Source organism: Trichosurus vulpecula, chromosome 3 (assembly GCF_011100635.1).
Source record: "Trichosurus vulpecula isolate mTriVul1 chromosome 3, mTriVul1.pri, whole genome shotgun sequence".
Classification (NCBI taxonomy): Eukaryota; Metazoa; Chordata; class Mammalia; order Diprotodontia; family Phalangeridae; genus Trichosurus; species Trichosurus vulpecula.
Genome location: NC_050575.1, coordinates 12,693,772 through 12,711,264, shown reverse-complemented (window position 1 = coordinate 12,711,264; position 17,493 = coordinate 12,693,772). Strand labels below are relative to the sequence as shown.

General features: G+C 45.2%; 1 protein-coding gene across 1 annotated transcript in view; it reads left to right on the top strand.

Annotated features, from left to right (window-relative positions):
• Window positions 1–7,968, top strand: part of DEGS2 (delta 4-desaturase, sphingolipid 2) — a 28,008-nt gene extending 20,040 nt beyond the window's left edge. Inside the window, exon 2 of the mRNA XM_036751549.1 lies at window positions 7,525–7,968. Coding sequence (XP_036607444.1) covers window positions 7,525–7,671 — 147 coding nt within the window. The 3' untranslated portion in view covers window positions 7,672–7,968. The remainder of the gene's footprint in view (window positions 1–7,524) is intronic.
• The last annotated feature ends 9,525 nt before the right edge of the window (window positions 7,969–17,493 follow it).

Sequence of the window (17,493 nt, the reverse complement as noted above, 5' to 3'; positions counted from 1 at the left end):
GGGCTGTGCAAGGTCACCAGCCTGACTTTCTCCTCCAGAGCTATCTGGGTCCAGTGGCCTGATATTCATCTGGAGGCCTGGAGATAGCCCAGGATGCAATGGGAGACCCCGGCCCTTTTAGGCTAAGGCCTTTTCATGTACTCACTTAGAGTGAGGTAATGCCTATTTAATTAGAAAAAAAGAAATCAGGCTGGGAGGGGAAGACCCTCAGAGTTGTTGTTCCAAAAAGAAACCAGTTCACCCTAAGCCAGGAAGGCCCAAAATACAGCCATTAAGTGGAGCTTGGGCAGAGACCTATTGTGGTCCAATCTATGAGCTTCGGAATGAACTTGGAGAAAGAAAGAGGAAGGAAGGAGGGAAGGAAGGAAGCAAAGAAGGAAGAAAGGGAGGAAGGAAGGAAGGAAGGAATCTAGGCAGTAAACCCCACGTTAAGTGGGCAGCTTCTGGCCATCAAATTTACCTTCTTTGGGAGAGGGAGAGGATGAGCTGAGTTACCCAACTAGTGGGCTCCTCTTTCAGGCAGCTCGGTCTACTCACAGGTTGTGTTGCCTTCCACAGTAATGGAGAAGGTAGGAAGTAGTGCAGTGGACAGAGTGCTGGAGCTGGAGTCAGGAAGACTTCATCTTCCTGAGTTCGAAACTGGCCTCAGACCCTTACTAGCTGTGTGACTCTGGGCAAGTTGTTTAATCCTGTTTAAGTTAACTCCCGAGAAGGAAATGACAAACTCGTTCCAGTATCTTTGCCAACAAAACCCCAAATGGGGTCGTGCAGAATCAGACACAGCTGAAATGACTGAACAACAGGAGAGGGGGGAGGTATTAGGGGGAAATATAATAAGACATATTGAGTTGAAGATGTCTACTGGACATCTAGTTCAAGATATCTAAAAGGCAGTTGGGTGTGAGATTGGGGGTCAGCAGAGAATTTGAGGCAGAATAGGTAGATTTGAGAATCATCAGCATGAAGATGGTAATTAAATCCATAGGAGCTGATGAGATCACCAAATGAGGGGGAGAAGAGAAGAGAAGAGGGCCCAGGATATGTGTGGTTAGAGGTCATGGTCTGGGAGAGGATCCAGCGAAGGAGACCAAGAAAGAATGGTCAGGTGACTTACATGCCAGTTTCCTCAGTTTTACCTGATTTCAGTGCCCTCATTTACCACCCTGGAGCTGTCCGAGGTGAACGACAGCCTAGTATGCAGACAAGGGTGCTGGGAAGACTGGTTTTATTATTAAGGCTGTGGATTACCCAGATCTTCTGCTTCCCTTTCCCCTGACATGAGGCTGAGGTTGAGCTTCTTTTTTATGGCTCTAATTTTTTCTTTTGGAGGAGGGAAGGGCAATTGGGTTTAAGTGACTTGCCCAAGGTCACACAGCTAGTAAGTGTCAATCGTCTGAGGCCGGATTTAAACTCAGGTCTTCCTGACTCCAGGGCTAGTGCTCTATTCACTGCACCACCTAGCTGCCCCTTTCACTGCACCACCTAGCTGCCCCTGAGGTTGAGCTTCTAAGACTAGTTGAAGAACGATTAGAAATTCATAACTTGGGTGGGAAATTCCCAAACAAGTCACAATACTGTGGTGTTTTCTAGAGGTTTCCCTTCAAACTGACATTGAGCCATTAGCCTTAATTCCACCAGTTCTAAACATACCTGTTGACATGTCTCTGCCATCTTGTAATCATAGAATCTTAGTATTCCAAGGTCCCTTAAAAGTAATTTACTCCACTCCCTACTCCAACTCCCTCTGTAATATACATGAAAGACATCCGTTAGCATCTCCTAGAACACTTCCAACACCCTATTGTTTTTTTTATCTTTAGAGCAGGGTGTTACTTTTTTTTTTCCACATAAAATTTCATCTTTTAAGTCCATTGTTTTAACCAGTTGAAATCTTTTTGGGCCACGACTCTGCCATCTAATACATTAGTTACCCTTTTTAGCTCTGGGCTATCTATGCCTTTATCTTAAAGCACTGGTAAAAATCTTGACTATTCTACAGTAATGGTGTTTTCTAGAGACTTCTCTCCAGGTTGACACTGAGCTATTAGCATTAATCCTCCCACTTCCAGTGTCACCTAATGGCAAACTGGTTGGATAATAGCTCATGTGAAGGAGAGGATGATTTTAGTAGCTTGTAAATTCAATCTGAATCAACAGTACAATGTGTAGCCAGAAAACCAAAAGCAATCTTAGGTTGGGTTAGTACAAATCTAGAGTTCAGATTGATGAAGGTTTTAGTCTAGATGTCCTCTGTCCTGGTCAGATCACATCTGGAACATTGGAGTTCACTCATAGGCACAACGTTTAACAACGGATATGGACAAGCTGGAACATACCTAGACTCGGATAAAGGCAGAAATGGTATGCTTATCAAATTTGCGGATGACAGACACCACCATGGGACTGAGAGGTAACACAACAGATGACAGACTGAGGATCCAAGATTATCAGAGACTAGAGACAGAGCACGGAGCTGAATGTAATGAGATCAAATTAATAAGGGATTAATTCAGTGGTGGGATTCAGCCAGTTCACACCGGTTCAGGAGAACCAGTACCTAATTTTAGGTTGAGTTTGGCAAACTGCTCGTTAGCGGGGCTCAGTCAATGGTGGTGGTGGCGGCTCAGTTCAGTGGAGAACCAGTTGTTAATTTATTTGAGTCCCACCACTGGACTTAATCTAAAATCTTGCAGTTGGATTTTTTAAAAATGTCACAAGTACTTAATGAGGAGGCTGGACCAGATCATGGTTTATCTCAAAAAGATCTGTGGGGTTTAATGGACTTTGCAGGCTCCATGTGAGTTAACAGACAAAAATCCTTAATGTCATCAGGGCATCATTAAGGGACAAAGAGGCAAACCCTGATCCCTTAGAACAGATTAGTGGGGACCTGCCAGCATCAGCTCCTCTCACGAATAGATGAAACCTTGGCCATCCTCAGGCCATGCTCTTTTGCTTTCATTTTGCACTGTACCCTCCCTTTTGGCTATCAAACTCATCTTCAGCTTAGCTCTCTTCCTCTCACTTTCTTCTGGCATTCACTCCTTAAGACCACCTTCCTTCTCTTACCTCCTGACGCATAGAACAAGGAAGAGGAATTGGCATGCAGCTTGTTGTCAGTGTTCATCCTCTATCACTCAACAGAGACCTGGGAAAGACCTTAATTTAGAAAGGCCAAGGTCACCCGCTGCATTTCAGGCCACGGTCTCACCACTGGACTTCCATGATTAGAGGCTGAGGACTCTGATCAGCTCTGCCTCACTTAAATTCAATTTAAGTGATGTCATTGGTCCTCATCTAGAAAGAAGGGCGAACAATCGCTGCCGTTCCCCCCCTTGGAAATCTGCTGCTTCCTGAGTGCAGATTCTTACTGTTTTCACCTACACACCTCCAGGTCATTCTCCCTCCTACCCTATAGCTTAGTGCTGGCTCACAGTTTTCTTTACCCCAAGCCTTGTCCCCCTCAATACCATGTTCCCCCAGTTCCTCATTCTTCTCAACTTCAGTGACCACTGTCCTCAGTCACACACAGGAATGGTCAGACATTAGACACAGCTGCCCTTCTTTCATGCCCATCTCATTCCTTCACCCTTTTATCTGAATTTTCTCAAATGGCCAGAATTCCTAATTATGGAATTAGTGATCTGACTACTTGTCAAGGATATCATGAAGTGGGGAGAGGGTCCTGCCAAATCAGGGTCTACATGCATCAGCTTTTCCCATTAATAAACTAAACCTCTAGGACTCCTTTCAACTCTCAGAGTCTGAATGTCTCTGATGCTATGATGTCATCCAACCCCAGTGTCTCCATCTCATCTACAGGGATTTGAGGGAGCTTTTGCCTAATGCCTTGGCCCAGTCACATCCCCTCCTTGAACCTCAGCTTCCTCATCAGCAAAATGAGGAAGTTGAGCTCATAAAATTTGTTGTTTGTTTCCAGCCCCTACATTCTCCTTATGTCTGAAGTATTTATTGTTCTGTGCCTAACCCTAGGCTGGGCGCTAAGGTTGGGGGAAGGGGAAGAGTTCCTCAAAGATGACCCAGCATAGTCCTCCGTGAGCTCTTAAGTCCTCTCCCATTTGTCATGAAATTCTATGTTCTACAGAGCACAGAATTTCCATTTTCAGTTTCCTTCCAGCTGAGTTATTTCAGTTGTCCAATAAAAATTCTCTCTGAGGAAGTAGTAAATAGCCCCAGGGGCTTGCTTTGGTTTTTGCACTGAGGCAGATCAAGCTGGGAACACCTACTAAAAACACTGAAAGGAAAGGACTGGAGCGGCAGGATGGTGGTTGTTTGCCCTTCATTCTCGGAATCAGGAAGGTGATGCCATGACTTGCAAGTGATTTGATTTAAGTGAAGGAGGCTGTGCAAAGTTGCTAGCATAGTTTTCTCCTCTGGAGCCATCCCACTTGGTCCAGAGGCAAGGTATGAGGAAGCAAGCCACCAAGCAAGTGAACTCCCTCCCTCGGGGTCCAGAGTTTACCCCTGACTCCCATTCTGAATTCCCAGTTTCCCTTGAGGCCTGGGTGGAGGGTAGGGAGGCCAAGGGGGGAAAGGTGGCTCCTTTGGAATCCTCCTCAGAAGGGTAGGATTGGGAGGGGCTTAAATCTGGAAGGGTGGTTGTTCTTAGTCAAAGAGAATTAGCTACCATTCGGGATTCAGAGCTGGAAAGGGACCTCAAATGCCCTTCCATTTTACTGGTGAAGAACTTGAGGCACCTAGATGTCAAATGACTTGCCTAAAGGTCACATAGGTAGGAAGTAGCATTCCCATATATAGTGTTTTACAGGATACAAAGTACTCTCCTGATAACAGCCTTGCATGTTCTTTACCCTGTGTAAGTTATGGGAGATCATGGAAGTTATTTTAAAACTCTTTCTTTTTATTGTTAAGAAAACTGACATCCAAAATCACACAGCTAGTCTATGCCAGGTCCAAGAACTAAAATCTAAAGGTTAAAATGCATGCACACACACACACACACACACACACGCACACACGCACACACGCACACACACACACACACACACACACACACACACACACACACCAATAACTGTTGCAAAACACACTGTAGCATTCCATATCCATATCATGCCCCTCTCTCAGTGGAAGAGATTGGGTTGGAATCAAGACTGTTCATTGCACTGGGAGCAGTTTTGTTGTGACTTACTTTTGTTGAACCCTAGTCCTCTGACTCCAAGTCCAAGGGTTTTTTCACTGCACCACCTGCTTTCTTAGGAAGACCTCAGGGATTACTTGGTCCAAAGTTCTTATTGACATTATGAAGTGGAAAGGATGTTGGATCTGGAGGTAAAGAGACTTAGGTTTGAATTCTGATGTTAGCTATGCAACTATTTGCATAAGGCAAGTCATTATACCTCTTGGGGCCTCAATTTTCTACCTTAAAATGGGGATCATAATACCATCGTTAGGGAGCTAGGTGGTACAGTGGATAGAACTCTAGGCCTGGAGTCAGGAAGACCCGAGTTCAAATCTGAACTCAGATACTTGCTAGCTGTGTGACTCAAGGCAAGTCACTTAACCGTGTTTGCCTCAGTTTTGAGCTGGAGAAGGAAATGGCAAACCAGTCCAGTGACTTTTCCATGTAAACCTCCAATTGGGATCACAAAAAGTCGGATTTGAGTGAAACAACCAAACAAAAACAAATACTGTCCCACTTGAAAGTGGTGTTGTAAGGACAGAGCTTTGTAAATTTTGAAGTGGTAGATGATGTGAGTGATTGGTGCTACTGGTGTGGGACAGAGGAAGACACAGAGACCTGGAGAGAAGAGACTTTTCTGAGCTCTCCTGAATACTATTCTTGTCACTATCTGACACCACTTTGCACTCCTAAGTCAGGCTTGGACCCATGAGTTAGGATAGCTCAGGCTCCTTGGGGACCACCGATGGTCTAGACTGTCTACTGTATATAGACAGTGGCAACTGTGGATTCTAGAAGCCACAGAAAAGGAAGGATGAGTGTGCCAAACCTTTCACACTCATAGGCCAAGCTTAAAGCACAAAGCCCTTGGGTGAGGGCTCATAGGCTCCTAGAGCTGGAAGGCATCTCAGAGGCCACCTAGTCCAACCTCCTGATGTGACATATGGGAAAACTAAAGCCCAGGGAGGCTAAGTGACTTGTCCTAGGTTCCATAGGTGGACATCATTAGAAGTGGGATTTAAATCCACATACTCTGACTACAACTTGAGTGCTAATTCTGCTTTACCACATGGCCCCTACAGGACCTACAGTGGATCATTCCCACTGATGTATAAAATGTTGGAGACCAGTCACTTTACCTTGAGAACAGAGTGTCATCAGAATAGATAGGTTGGGGAAAAGTACACAAGGAAGTAGGATTTCAGAGCTGAGATGGACCGCGGAGATCAACCTGTATCTAAACGGGAATTCTCCCTACACTGCCCAGCTCCTACAACTTCTAATGACAGAGGGAACCTGCTATGTTCCCAAGGCAGGCCGTTCTGCTTTGAGGCTAGCTCTGTTACATTAAGCCTCTTTGCAACTCCAATTCACTGTTCGTTGTTTTGCTTCCGGGCCCAAGCTGGACAAATCTAATCCTTATTTCATAGGCTAACCCAGGGGAACCTGCATCCTCGAGGCCCACTAGGCCCTCAAGTGCTGCCCACCGCCTTGAGGCTGAAGGATCCCCACCCCTGGGCTAGACGCTGAAATATTGAAGACCACTCTCAAGTTCCAACCACCTTTTCATCCCGTTGTACTTCCAAAGTCTTATGTTTTCCGCGCTGAAAGAGCAGAATGATGTAGAGGGGAGTGGAGACTGGTAGATCCATGCACAGTCTCTGCAATCTTTGCTTTGGAAGGGCTTTGGACTAGCAATTAAGGAACCTAGGTTCTAGCCCCAGCTTGTTTGCCGCCTTATTTGTTACCTTGGACAGGTAAAGTGAAGGGGTTGGATCCTATTTCCTATTAGGTATGAGAGGCCTGGACATAGAGAGGTATGATTCACTCCAATTCTCTCTTCATGTGTGATACACACCTTGTATTAAGGTTCAAAGTACATTAAAAGTACTAATAACAGGTGACATTTCTAAAGGGTTTTAAGATTTTAAGCATGTTTCCTTACAACATTCCCCCATTTTATAGATGTGGAAATTAAGGTTCCTGCTGGGAGACTGGCTGGCTGCTAGTGCAGATTGTCAGCCTTTCTCAGAAGTCAGCTGGGGGAGACAGTAGCAGAAACGGTCCAAGAATAGCAGTCAGGAGACCTGTGTTCAGGTCTCGCTCTGCTACTGGCTGTCTGTGACCTTGGGCCTCATCTCTAAAATGATCACCTGGGTCATCGGTGAAGTCCTTTTCAGCTCTAAATCCTATACTCTCTAAACCAGGGCTGAGGATCCTGCAGCCTCGATGCCACCTCGATACCATGTGTGGCCCTTTGATTGAAGCCAAACTTCATAGGTTCCCCAGCCCTGTCTAAATTCTTTTCAGCTGTAGCATTGTACGGTTCTGACTGACTCTTTCCTCTCTCTCCTCTCCAGGTGCGGAAAATTGCCCCTGAATATTATGACAACCTGCCCCACCACCATTCCTGGGTGCAAGTTCTCTGGGACTTTGTCTTCAAAGACACCATGGGGCCTGCCTCAAGGACAAAGAGGGTCTACACGAAGGCATCGAAAGACTTCTAACCTACCTTCCATTCGATTGATAGGGCCAACTTGGGCCTGGGACCTAACTAGCCTGGAAAAAAAGGTTGGCCCAGAAGTCCTCCATGTGAATGGTAGAACCTGAGCTGGTTATCTGAAATGGCCAAAATACTGGAATGTGTCCTTGTTTAAATAGAACAGAAACAACAAACCCCACCCACTCTGTCCTGCCTCCAGGAAGCTCCCATTATACTCTGAGCAGGGGGTCATCTCCCATGACCCGCTGGACTTTTTGCTTCAGTCCTGAGAAACAAGAGAGCAGAAAAAACAGAATTCTCCCTTTGCACTGATGTAGCAGCAAAAGAACTTTTGTTTTGGGTCAGAAGATCTGGGTTTGAGTCCTGGCTCTCCTCCTTTTACTCCGTTCTGGACCAGAGTTGTGGGAGAGTTGGACTAAGTACGTCCTCTCCAAGGTTCCTTCCGGTTCTAAATTCTGTAATCCAGTATCCTGAAGGTGGCCAGGAGGAGGTGGGATAGGATGGTAACTTTGCCCAGGGGTGGTCTGGGGCTCCTTACTAAAGGACCCCAAGGGTGAAACTTATGCTCTTCTTGGGTTATGAATATTTTTCTGCCTCATGAGAATTTGACACATTTTCATTCCCCCAGTGCCTTTTGGCTTCTTGTTTCTGAGCACGTGCCATAGCTGGTCTCTAGGGCAGAAGATTAGTGCTGGAAGGGACCTTAGATTCATCCAAGACAGGATATCAGAGCCCTGGAAGGGAAGGGGGCGGGGAGCAGGGCTTAGAGATAATCCTGGCCCAGAGAGTTCCAGCAATACATTCACTCTGCTGGCAGATCTGGTTCATAATACCCCAAATCCCTTGCCAATGTTTTTTTCTACTTTTTTCTACTTCGCATTGCTTCCTCAGAGTATCTTCATTTGAATAGGGGGCATTTTTTTTTTAAAGACTCCAAGGAATGAAGTTATAATGGCAGTGTAATAGGCACTTAGTGGAAAAGGGAGAGTGCTTTGTGCCTTCTCATATCATACTACTCCTTTACCCCTAACTTGTGGCCCCTAGGGCTGGTGGATGTGGCTCCACCTAGGTCACTCCTGGGTAGCCGGGTAGTCATAGACATCAGCCCACTTCTTGGGACAAAGGCTTCTTTGCACTCTGACCCCTGCAAATTGAAGTCGGTTTCTCTGTGAAGGAACCCTGGGCAGGGTCATTTTGAGTCCAGTGAAAGGTGATGTGGAAAAGCTCTGGGTTCAAAGGCAGGAGTCTGGATTCCTGTACTGTCACCAGAACCTTGTGCGACCTTGAACAAATAATTTCCCCTCTCTGGGTCTCAAGCTTCCTCATCTATAAGATTAAGTGATCAGAATAGATTCTCTCTAAGGCCCCTCTCAGTGCTGACATTTCATAGTTGTAGGGTTCCAGGGCTGCATTCCCTTTCCATGATGACTGAATTCTTTAAACTCTGATGGTGGCCAACTTCATTTCTTTCTTCTGATATTGCCGAGGATTTCCAAACAGCCTATTATGATTTATGACTGCCAGACAAAAGAAAACACCTCTCCTTACTTGAAGACCAGCTGCTTGGAAGGGTCATTGCTGGTATAGAAACACGGGAAGGATTGTTCTTGAGAGGATCTGACCCCTGGCCAGCTCGGGGCCTCCTGGGAAAAGGGGGCGAGAAGGTTGGCCTCCACTAACATTATGAGACTGGAATCCTCTAAAAGGTCATTAGCTTCTTACTGTCCTCTTCCCTTATCACCAACAGTAGATGGCCACTGCTGTGGCATAGGAAGCATGGGACCCCAGGGCCCATAGAGCTGTAAACCTGAGCCTATGATCCAACTTCCCCTTTGTTCCCCAAAGGATGCTACTGTAACAACTGGGCACTGAAGGGGAGGGACCTAAGCTGTTCCTTTTCTCAGCACCTGAAGAAATAGCCTTTGAGATGGAATTTGTATTCTTGTAAATGTCCCCAGTCATAAAAAGTCTTTGTACTCAGAGGCAAAGGACCTTGGTTTGATTCTTGGATCTGCCATTAATATACTGGGTGACTGAGTGAATCAATTCGAACCTCTGAATCTCGTTAATAAACTCCTTGTAGCTCCAACATTCTACATTCCATGAGTCTAAGCTCCCTTCCAGTTCTGATATTTTATGAACCTAATGTTCTCTTTTATGTTTATATATCACTTTATGCTTTTCAGAGCAGCTTCCAAAAATTCTTTGGAGCTCATTCTCAGGGTCACCAGCCATGAAAGGGTAGGAAAAATGTCAACAACTTGGCCTATGGGCCTTTCCACTGGATACTCTGTCTGGCTTGTGAGGCCTTTGACCAGAGCTATCCTGTGAAAAACAAATGCAATGAATGTTTGAAACTCGTGTGTTTCTGAAAGTTTTCTGGACTTAAAATAAAACAATTAAATCCAGTCTTGAACTTTCCGTGTTTGTGGGATATACTTATAAGGAGGGTGGGATGGGGAGGGGATGGCCGTGAGGCTTTGTTTCCAACCTAAGCAGAATAGCTATGGTCCTTGTGTCCTTCTCTGGGTTTAGACTCCCTCTTATTCTCCTCCTACTCTACATTCCAAACTAGAGTGGGGCTGGAGATAAGAAGGGTCCTGTGTAAGAATTTATTACTAACAAGACCATAAAAATCTAGAAGGAGGAGACCACACTTCCCCTTTCCCACCAAATGCAGCTGGGTGACCTGCTGTTGATCTGACAGTCAGCCCATGACAGAGGAATCAGGAATCCACATTTGGATCACTCCTCTTCCTTTTGATTCAACACAAGAACCAGGTCCCAGGTAGTTATCTGAGAATCCAAAGTGGACGCTGCTCCTCCCAAGACTCAGTAACCCTCAAATAGCCGCTGCTGATCTTCCCTCACCGCCTTAGACATTATCACCTCCTGTGTAAGGATAAGTTGAAGGAATTGGGGAGCTTGGAGGAGAAAAAACTTGAGAGGATCAACCATCACTGTCTTTAAGCATTTGAAGGCTAGTTGTCCTGTAGAAGGGGGACTAAAGTTGTTTTGCTCAAAGTAGGGGATAGAAGGTCCAGTTCAATATTTCAGCTTAATATAAGAAAGACAATTAGAGCCAACCAGCCACTGAATAGATTGCATTTCAAGACTGTGATTTCTCTCACTTGGAGATATTTAAACAATGGCTGAAATGTGTGTAGAGGGGTCTCTTATATAAGGAAGGGGCTGGGTATTTAAGAACGCTTGCAGCTCTAACCTCCATTCTTTCATTTTAAGATCCCTTGCAGTTTGAACATTTCATACTCTAAAGTTCTTACAGCCTATTTTATAATGGCCTTTTCTCAGCCCTCATCCTTTTGGACCTCTCTGCCACCTTGGACACAGCTGATAACTTTCTTCTTGATAACTCTCTTCTTTGCAGGTTTTTGAAGCACTTCTCTCTCCAGGTTCTCCTCCTCTTGGGCCATTTGGCTGGGCCATCCTCTAGGCCTCAGCAGGTCATCATGGGTGTCCTTCGAGGCTCTCCCCTAGGTCCTCCTCTTCTCCTTTCTCTCTATAGGTTTGCTTGGTGATCTCATCAGCTGCCATGGATTCATGATAATGTGATTTTATTTATCCAATCCTAACCGATGCCTGGTCTCACAATCTCCAACAGCCTATTGGATATCTCAACCTGGAGGTCCCACAGACATCTTTGGCTCAACACATCCCAAACTTATTCCTTCTTTTCCCTCTAAACTCTCCTCTTCCCAATCTATCTTTGATTGTTGAGGGTACTATCATCCTCCTAGTCACCCAGGCTTGAAACCTACATGATCCATCACACTGTCTCCCCAACATCCAATGTCTGGCCAACTTCTGTCCATCCTCCCTTCACGATGTCTTGGGTACATGCCTCTTTTCCTCTGTTACTGCCACCACCCTGGTCATCGTCTCATGCCTGGGCTATTATAATAGCCTGTTGGTTGATATCCCTGCCTCAAGTCTCTTCTCTACTCCATCCCATTCCCCACTCAGTTGTCAAAGTGATCTTAAGGGCAGCCAGGTGGCACAGTGGATAGAGTGCCAGGCTTGAAGTCAGGAAGACCTGAGTTCAAATGTGGCCTCAGACTCTTACTAGCTGGGTGATCCTGGGCAAGTCACTTGTATTGGTAATTAGGGTGGGACTTTTTTTTTTACTGTTTTCTCTTTTAGAATGCTAAAGTAATCAAATGCCTTTGATTAAACCTTACTAGGTGCAAAGCCCCAGGCCCATACCCTTTTGCTAACTAGGTGTAAAGCCCCAGGCTCATACCCTTTTGCTGATTAGGTGTGAAGCCTTTGGGCCCTGAACAGGGTATATAAACTCAGAGGTTAGCATTTTGTTTGAGGCTCTCACTCACTGGAAGAGTGTTGGTGTGGAGACTCTGGTCCAATGTAGCTGCTGGAGCCCCTGGCTTTGAAGAAAACCCAGATGTTGGTGCTTCTCTTTTTGGTAACTGTGTATGTGATGTCTTGATCAGACAAAGACTGTCTGTTGAATTGTTATTTGATCTATTGATATCTTCTGTTTGTAATTTCTATTTGTATTTGCTCTGAGGTTCGGGGTGCTGGCTTTCCCCCCTGAATTAAATGAATGATATATGTATGTTTGACTAAAGTGAGATTGTAAACCCCTTAAAGTTGTTCTCCTTAGAAAAGCAGATCAAAGAACCTGTCCTGGGAGCTCTTGTTGGGTCTTACACCCCTACAGCAGCTGCTAGCCACATTGTTGTTACATCACTTAACCCTATTTGCCTCAGTTTCCTCATCTGGAAAATGACCTGGAGAAGGAAATGGCTAAGTAGTCCAGTATCTTTGCCAAGAAAAACCCAAATGGGGTCACAAAGGGTAGGTCATGACTGAAATGACTGAACGACAACAACAAAATGCCTGAGGTAGGATTTAAACTCAAATCTTGATTCATACTCCACCAGCTCTCATTTTGGGGCAGCTAGGCAGCACAGCGGATAGAGTATCAGGCCTGGAATCAGGAAGACCTGAGTTCAAATTCAGTCTCAAAAACTAAACTAGCTGTGTGACCCTGGGCAAGTCACTTAACCCTGATTGCCTCCCCAAAACAAAAACAAAACAAAAAAAGTGATCACAAAGCACAGGTCTGACAATCATTCTCCCCTCCCCTCTCCCCCTCCAAGTCCAATGGCTCCCAATCACCTTCAGAATCAAATATAAAATTTTCTGTTTGACTTTTAAAGTTCTTGATAACCTTGCCCCTTCCTACCTTTCCAGTCTTCTTACACTTCATTTCCCTCCAGGTACTCTCTAGTCCGCTGACATGGGCCTCCTTGCCGTTCCTTTTCCGTGTTTCTCAAACAAGACACTCATCTCCTGATTCCGGGTGTTTTCACTGGCTGTGCCCCATACCTAGAATTCTCTCCCTCCTCATCTCTGCCCCCTGGTTTCCCTGGCTTTCTTCAAGTCTCGCTAAAATCCCACCTTCTGCAATAAGCCTTTCGTGGTAACCTTTAATACTAATGCCTTTCCTCTGAGATGACTTCCGAGTTATTTTACATATGTATATATGCATATATATAAAAATATGTATGTGTATATGTATATCTATGTATATGCGTATGTATATATGTATGTATGTGTATCTATATCTATGTATAATGTATATAATTGAGGGAAGGGAAGATTGCTTTTGAAGGTGGTTACACCCTGGAATAAATTTGAATGGGGAGATTCAGCATTATCTTTTATTATTTCTTGCCCTTTAAATGTAGATTAGCTAACTAATCCTTATTCTAAACTCTTGAGTGACTCTAATCCTTTTATTTGTATAGATTTCTTTCCTCTAATGGTACATCTAATGGCCTACTAGGGTGGGGATTATTCTTTGAGGGGCACCAGGGGTAACAAAAGTCATGAAGCCCAAAAATCAAGCTGAGGGACAAAAATCTGTTTAGATTAGATGGTCCTTTCTTCCTTCAGGATAGATGGTAACATTTTCTGTTTTCCACCCCTAGACCATCAACACGCTGACAAAGTCTGGTATCTCCAAGGCTACCTTTCTCCTAGGGCAATTGGCACAGCAGAAACCAGCAAAGCCATGACGCGGCATCAAACCAGAAGTCAATGGTCAAATTTTCAGTTCAAGCCTCAGAAATCGGCAAATGCTACAAATTAAGGCTTAATTGATTATTCTGCTGATTGTCTAGACTTAAGAAAGTGATAGAGGCAGCTAGATGGCACAGTACATAGAATGCTGGGCTTGGAGTCAGAAAGACTTTTCTTCCTGTGTTCAAACCTGGCCTCAAACACTTAGCTGTGTAACCCTGGGCAAGTCACTTAACCCTATTTGCCTCAGTTTCCTCATCTGTAAAAATGAGCCACAGAAGCTAATGGCAAACCAGTTCAGTATCTTTGCCAAGAAAACCCCAAATGGGTTCGCAAAGAGTTGGACATGACGGAAAATGACTGAACAACCAGTCCATATATGCTGTTGTCTGTCAGTAGTACTTGAGATCAGAGGATCATAGATTTAGAGCTGGAAAGGTCCTCAATAGTCATCTGTAAAATAATCTGGAGAAGGAAAGGACAAACGACTCCAAAGAACCACCGCCAAAGAAAGCTCCAAATGGGGTCATGAAGAGTAGGGGTCAGACGCAGCTGAAAATGACTGAACAACAAGAGTGGTGGAGAAAACGCTAATAAAACACATTAAATTAAAAGTATGTCCTGCTTTTTGAACAGCTGGATGCTAACATTTACTAGCACAATGCTGCCTGTTGGCTCTAGTCCAGGGATGGGCCACGTGTGGTCCTCTAGGTCCTCAAGTGCAGCCCTTTGACTAAATCTAAACTTCATAGAACAAGGCCCCTTAATAAAAGGATTTGTGTAAAACGTGGACTCAAGGACCTAGAAGGCCATATGTGGCTTCAAAGCCTCAGGTTCCCCATCCCTGGTCTAGTCCTTTTTTCCCCAGTCCTAGCATTGCCGCAGTATGAGGGCCCCTGGGGAGAGTGGGGCAGGCTTCATGATGAGCCAGCATAGTGTAAGGTGTGACCAGAGCCATATTGAATCTCTCCTCCCTCCAGCTCCTCCCACCCTCCCCTCCTCCAACCCCCAAGCTCTATCCTCAGCCACCTGGAAATCCTACCACTTTTAACTCTTTCTTTTGGATTTCAGTTTTGTTTTCCCCGGGGCTCTGATACCCTGGAAGGGGTGAGACTGATAAGACAGGGGCCTCAGCCAAAAAACTCTTTAGTTTGAATCATTGTTGGTCTTTCGTTTTCCAAGTGGACCAATGACATGATGGTGATGTCTTGACTTCCATGTGAATTTTAAGCGAGGCAGAGTTGCACAAAGTTGTCAACCTTGCTTTCTCTTCCAGTCATCTAAGTACAATGCAGGATAAAAGCCAAAGGATTGTCGATGGCCCAGGATGCAGCCGTTGCCCTCAGCATCTTTGATGTCTGACCAAGCTCTAAGCGCTCCATGGCGCCAGATTCAGCCACCTTCTCAGCCATTGGAACAAATTGTTCTCATCTGCCCATCCTACCAGGGAAAGTTTTCATGTGCTTGGGATAGACATCCCCCTAACTCAACAACAGGTTTGAGACCCCTAGGTTACCCTCAACCTTGGTTTAGCCCATACACCCCTGACAGTTTTCCTGGGGTGTGGCCACTGCACATGCTACAGCTTCTTCGAGCCACCGGTGAGAGTTGGGTGACAGGTGGACACCAAATGTGAATGAGCTCAGCAAGCCCCCACACCAGAAGCGCTGGTCCTCCGGAACACCCCTCGTTTGAATTAGTAGTTAAAAGAATGTTGGATTTAGAGACAGATGACTCTAGTTAACTAGTAGCATCTTAGCGAAATAAGATGCTATTCAAATGTCTGGGTGATGCTACCATTATTTAATTTTCCCTTTCCATTGGGAAAGCTAGCTGACAGTGAAGAGCCATGGAAGGGGAAGCTTTGGTTTAATAGGAGTGGAGCTGGTGGTGGAGAGAAATAGAAATGAGCTGGGACATAACCAAACAATAGTGAGGAGGGAGAGGTTGTAGGCGGCTGGATAGAGCACTGGACTTGGAGTCCGGAAGACAAGAATTTGCATTTTGCCTCAGATACTTGTGACCTTTAGGCAAATCGCTGAACTTTTACTTGCCTCAGCTTCCGCATCTGTACAGTGGGGCTAAAAATGGCACCGACCTCTCAGGGCTCACGTCTATCATGTCATTGGTCTCTTAGAAAATGAAGGAGGAACAGCAACAGCAAAGAGTGAGAAGCAAACGAGATCGTCTACGTTATGTGCTTTGAGAACCTTGGAGCGCCATATTGATGCTACGATACCATGTCAGATGCTATGAAAAAGAACGTTTTTGGGGAGGGAGGTGTAGGTATTTTGGATTCAACTGCTTGGCTTTGCCTCTCTTACCTTGGGCAAGTTATTTCCCCCCTTCCTAACTCTTAGTTTCCCCATCTGTAAAATGAGGGAGTTGGACCAGCTGATTTTTAGGAGCTCTTGCCAATCTGGCATTCTATGTTCTATAGATAATCACTCCAGATAGGGAAGCACTGGGAAGTAGGGAGATGCCTGGAAATTCCTGTTTGGGGATAGACAAAACTAGGGTCACCAAGAATCTTTCTTAAAGTAATGGGAGAGGGGGCAGCTAGGTGGCACAGCGGATAGAGTATTGGCCCTGGAGTGAGGAGGACCCGAGTTCACATCTGGTCTCAGAAACTTACTAGCTGCGTGACCCTGGGCGAGTCACTTAACCCCAGTTGCCTTCCCCTACCCCTCCCCCCCAAATAAATAAAAAAATAAGAAAAATTAAAGTAATAGATGGGCTACTGCCTGGATGGCCCTTGTCAGGTATGATTCACACTTTTTTTCCTGAGCGATTCTTTCCTAAAGAATCAAAGGCCAAATAACCTCAGGAATGAAGAAAAGGCAGGACCTGGACCTCTATTCAGCAGAGAGGGAAGGAAGGAAACAAGCATTTATTAAATACTTATTATGTTCCAGGCACTGCACTAAGAGCTTTATAAATATTATCTTGTTTGAGCCTTATAAAGTCCCTGGGAGGTAGAGGTCATTTTGATTCCCAATTTACAGTTGAGGAAACTGAGGCAGAGAGAGATTAATTGGCTTGCCCAAAGTCATAGAGCTGCCAAGTATCTGAAGCCAGATTTGAACTCAGGTCTTACCAACTCCCGGCATCTGCTATGCCATCTAGCTGCCTCAGTGGGCTACGGATAGGAAGACTGCCTCTTTTAGGTTCAGTCGACTATTCATCTCTGACAACTCTGACCACTCATCTCCTTCAGTCAGACTCCCCACAGGGAATGTTCATCTGGGCTGATCAAAGTCTTTTGTAGGGATCTGTGGCTGGTATCAGACCTCTTTCTAAGTAATGTTTTAACGGCCCTATTGTCCGAGGCTCAAATAAGGAAGATAGCATGTCTTAGGGCCATTCCATGCATGGTAGTGGGGGTGGAAAAAACATCCTGTAACCTTTGAAGCTTGAGTTCCAGGCAAAGCTGTTTCTGGGAATCTTTATAGTTATCCCTTACCTGCCCACCCCCCACCCCACCTGCAAAATCCATGTACAATCTTTTGGCCCTCCCTTTGTCCCAGAGAAGTCTGAATTTCTTCTTTTTCTTTTGTGGTGTGCTAATGTTATGTAAGATCATACACGTATTTCATGCATTTCTGAGGTTCTAAACTTTTTGTGTTGTCTGCTGGCCTTCCCTCATTATCTGCGGCTTCCACAAAACTCCCCCCAAATTCCCATTTAATTTCTTATGCTGACCCATGATACAGCAAAACTACATTGCGGAGAGTGGTGATGTGGAAGGGATCACTGTACT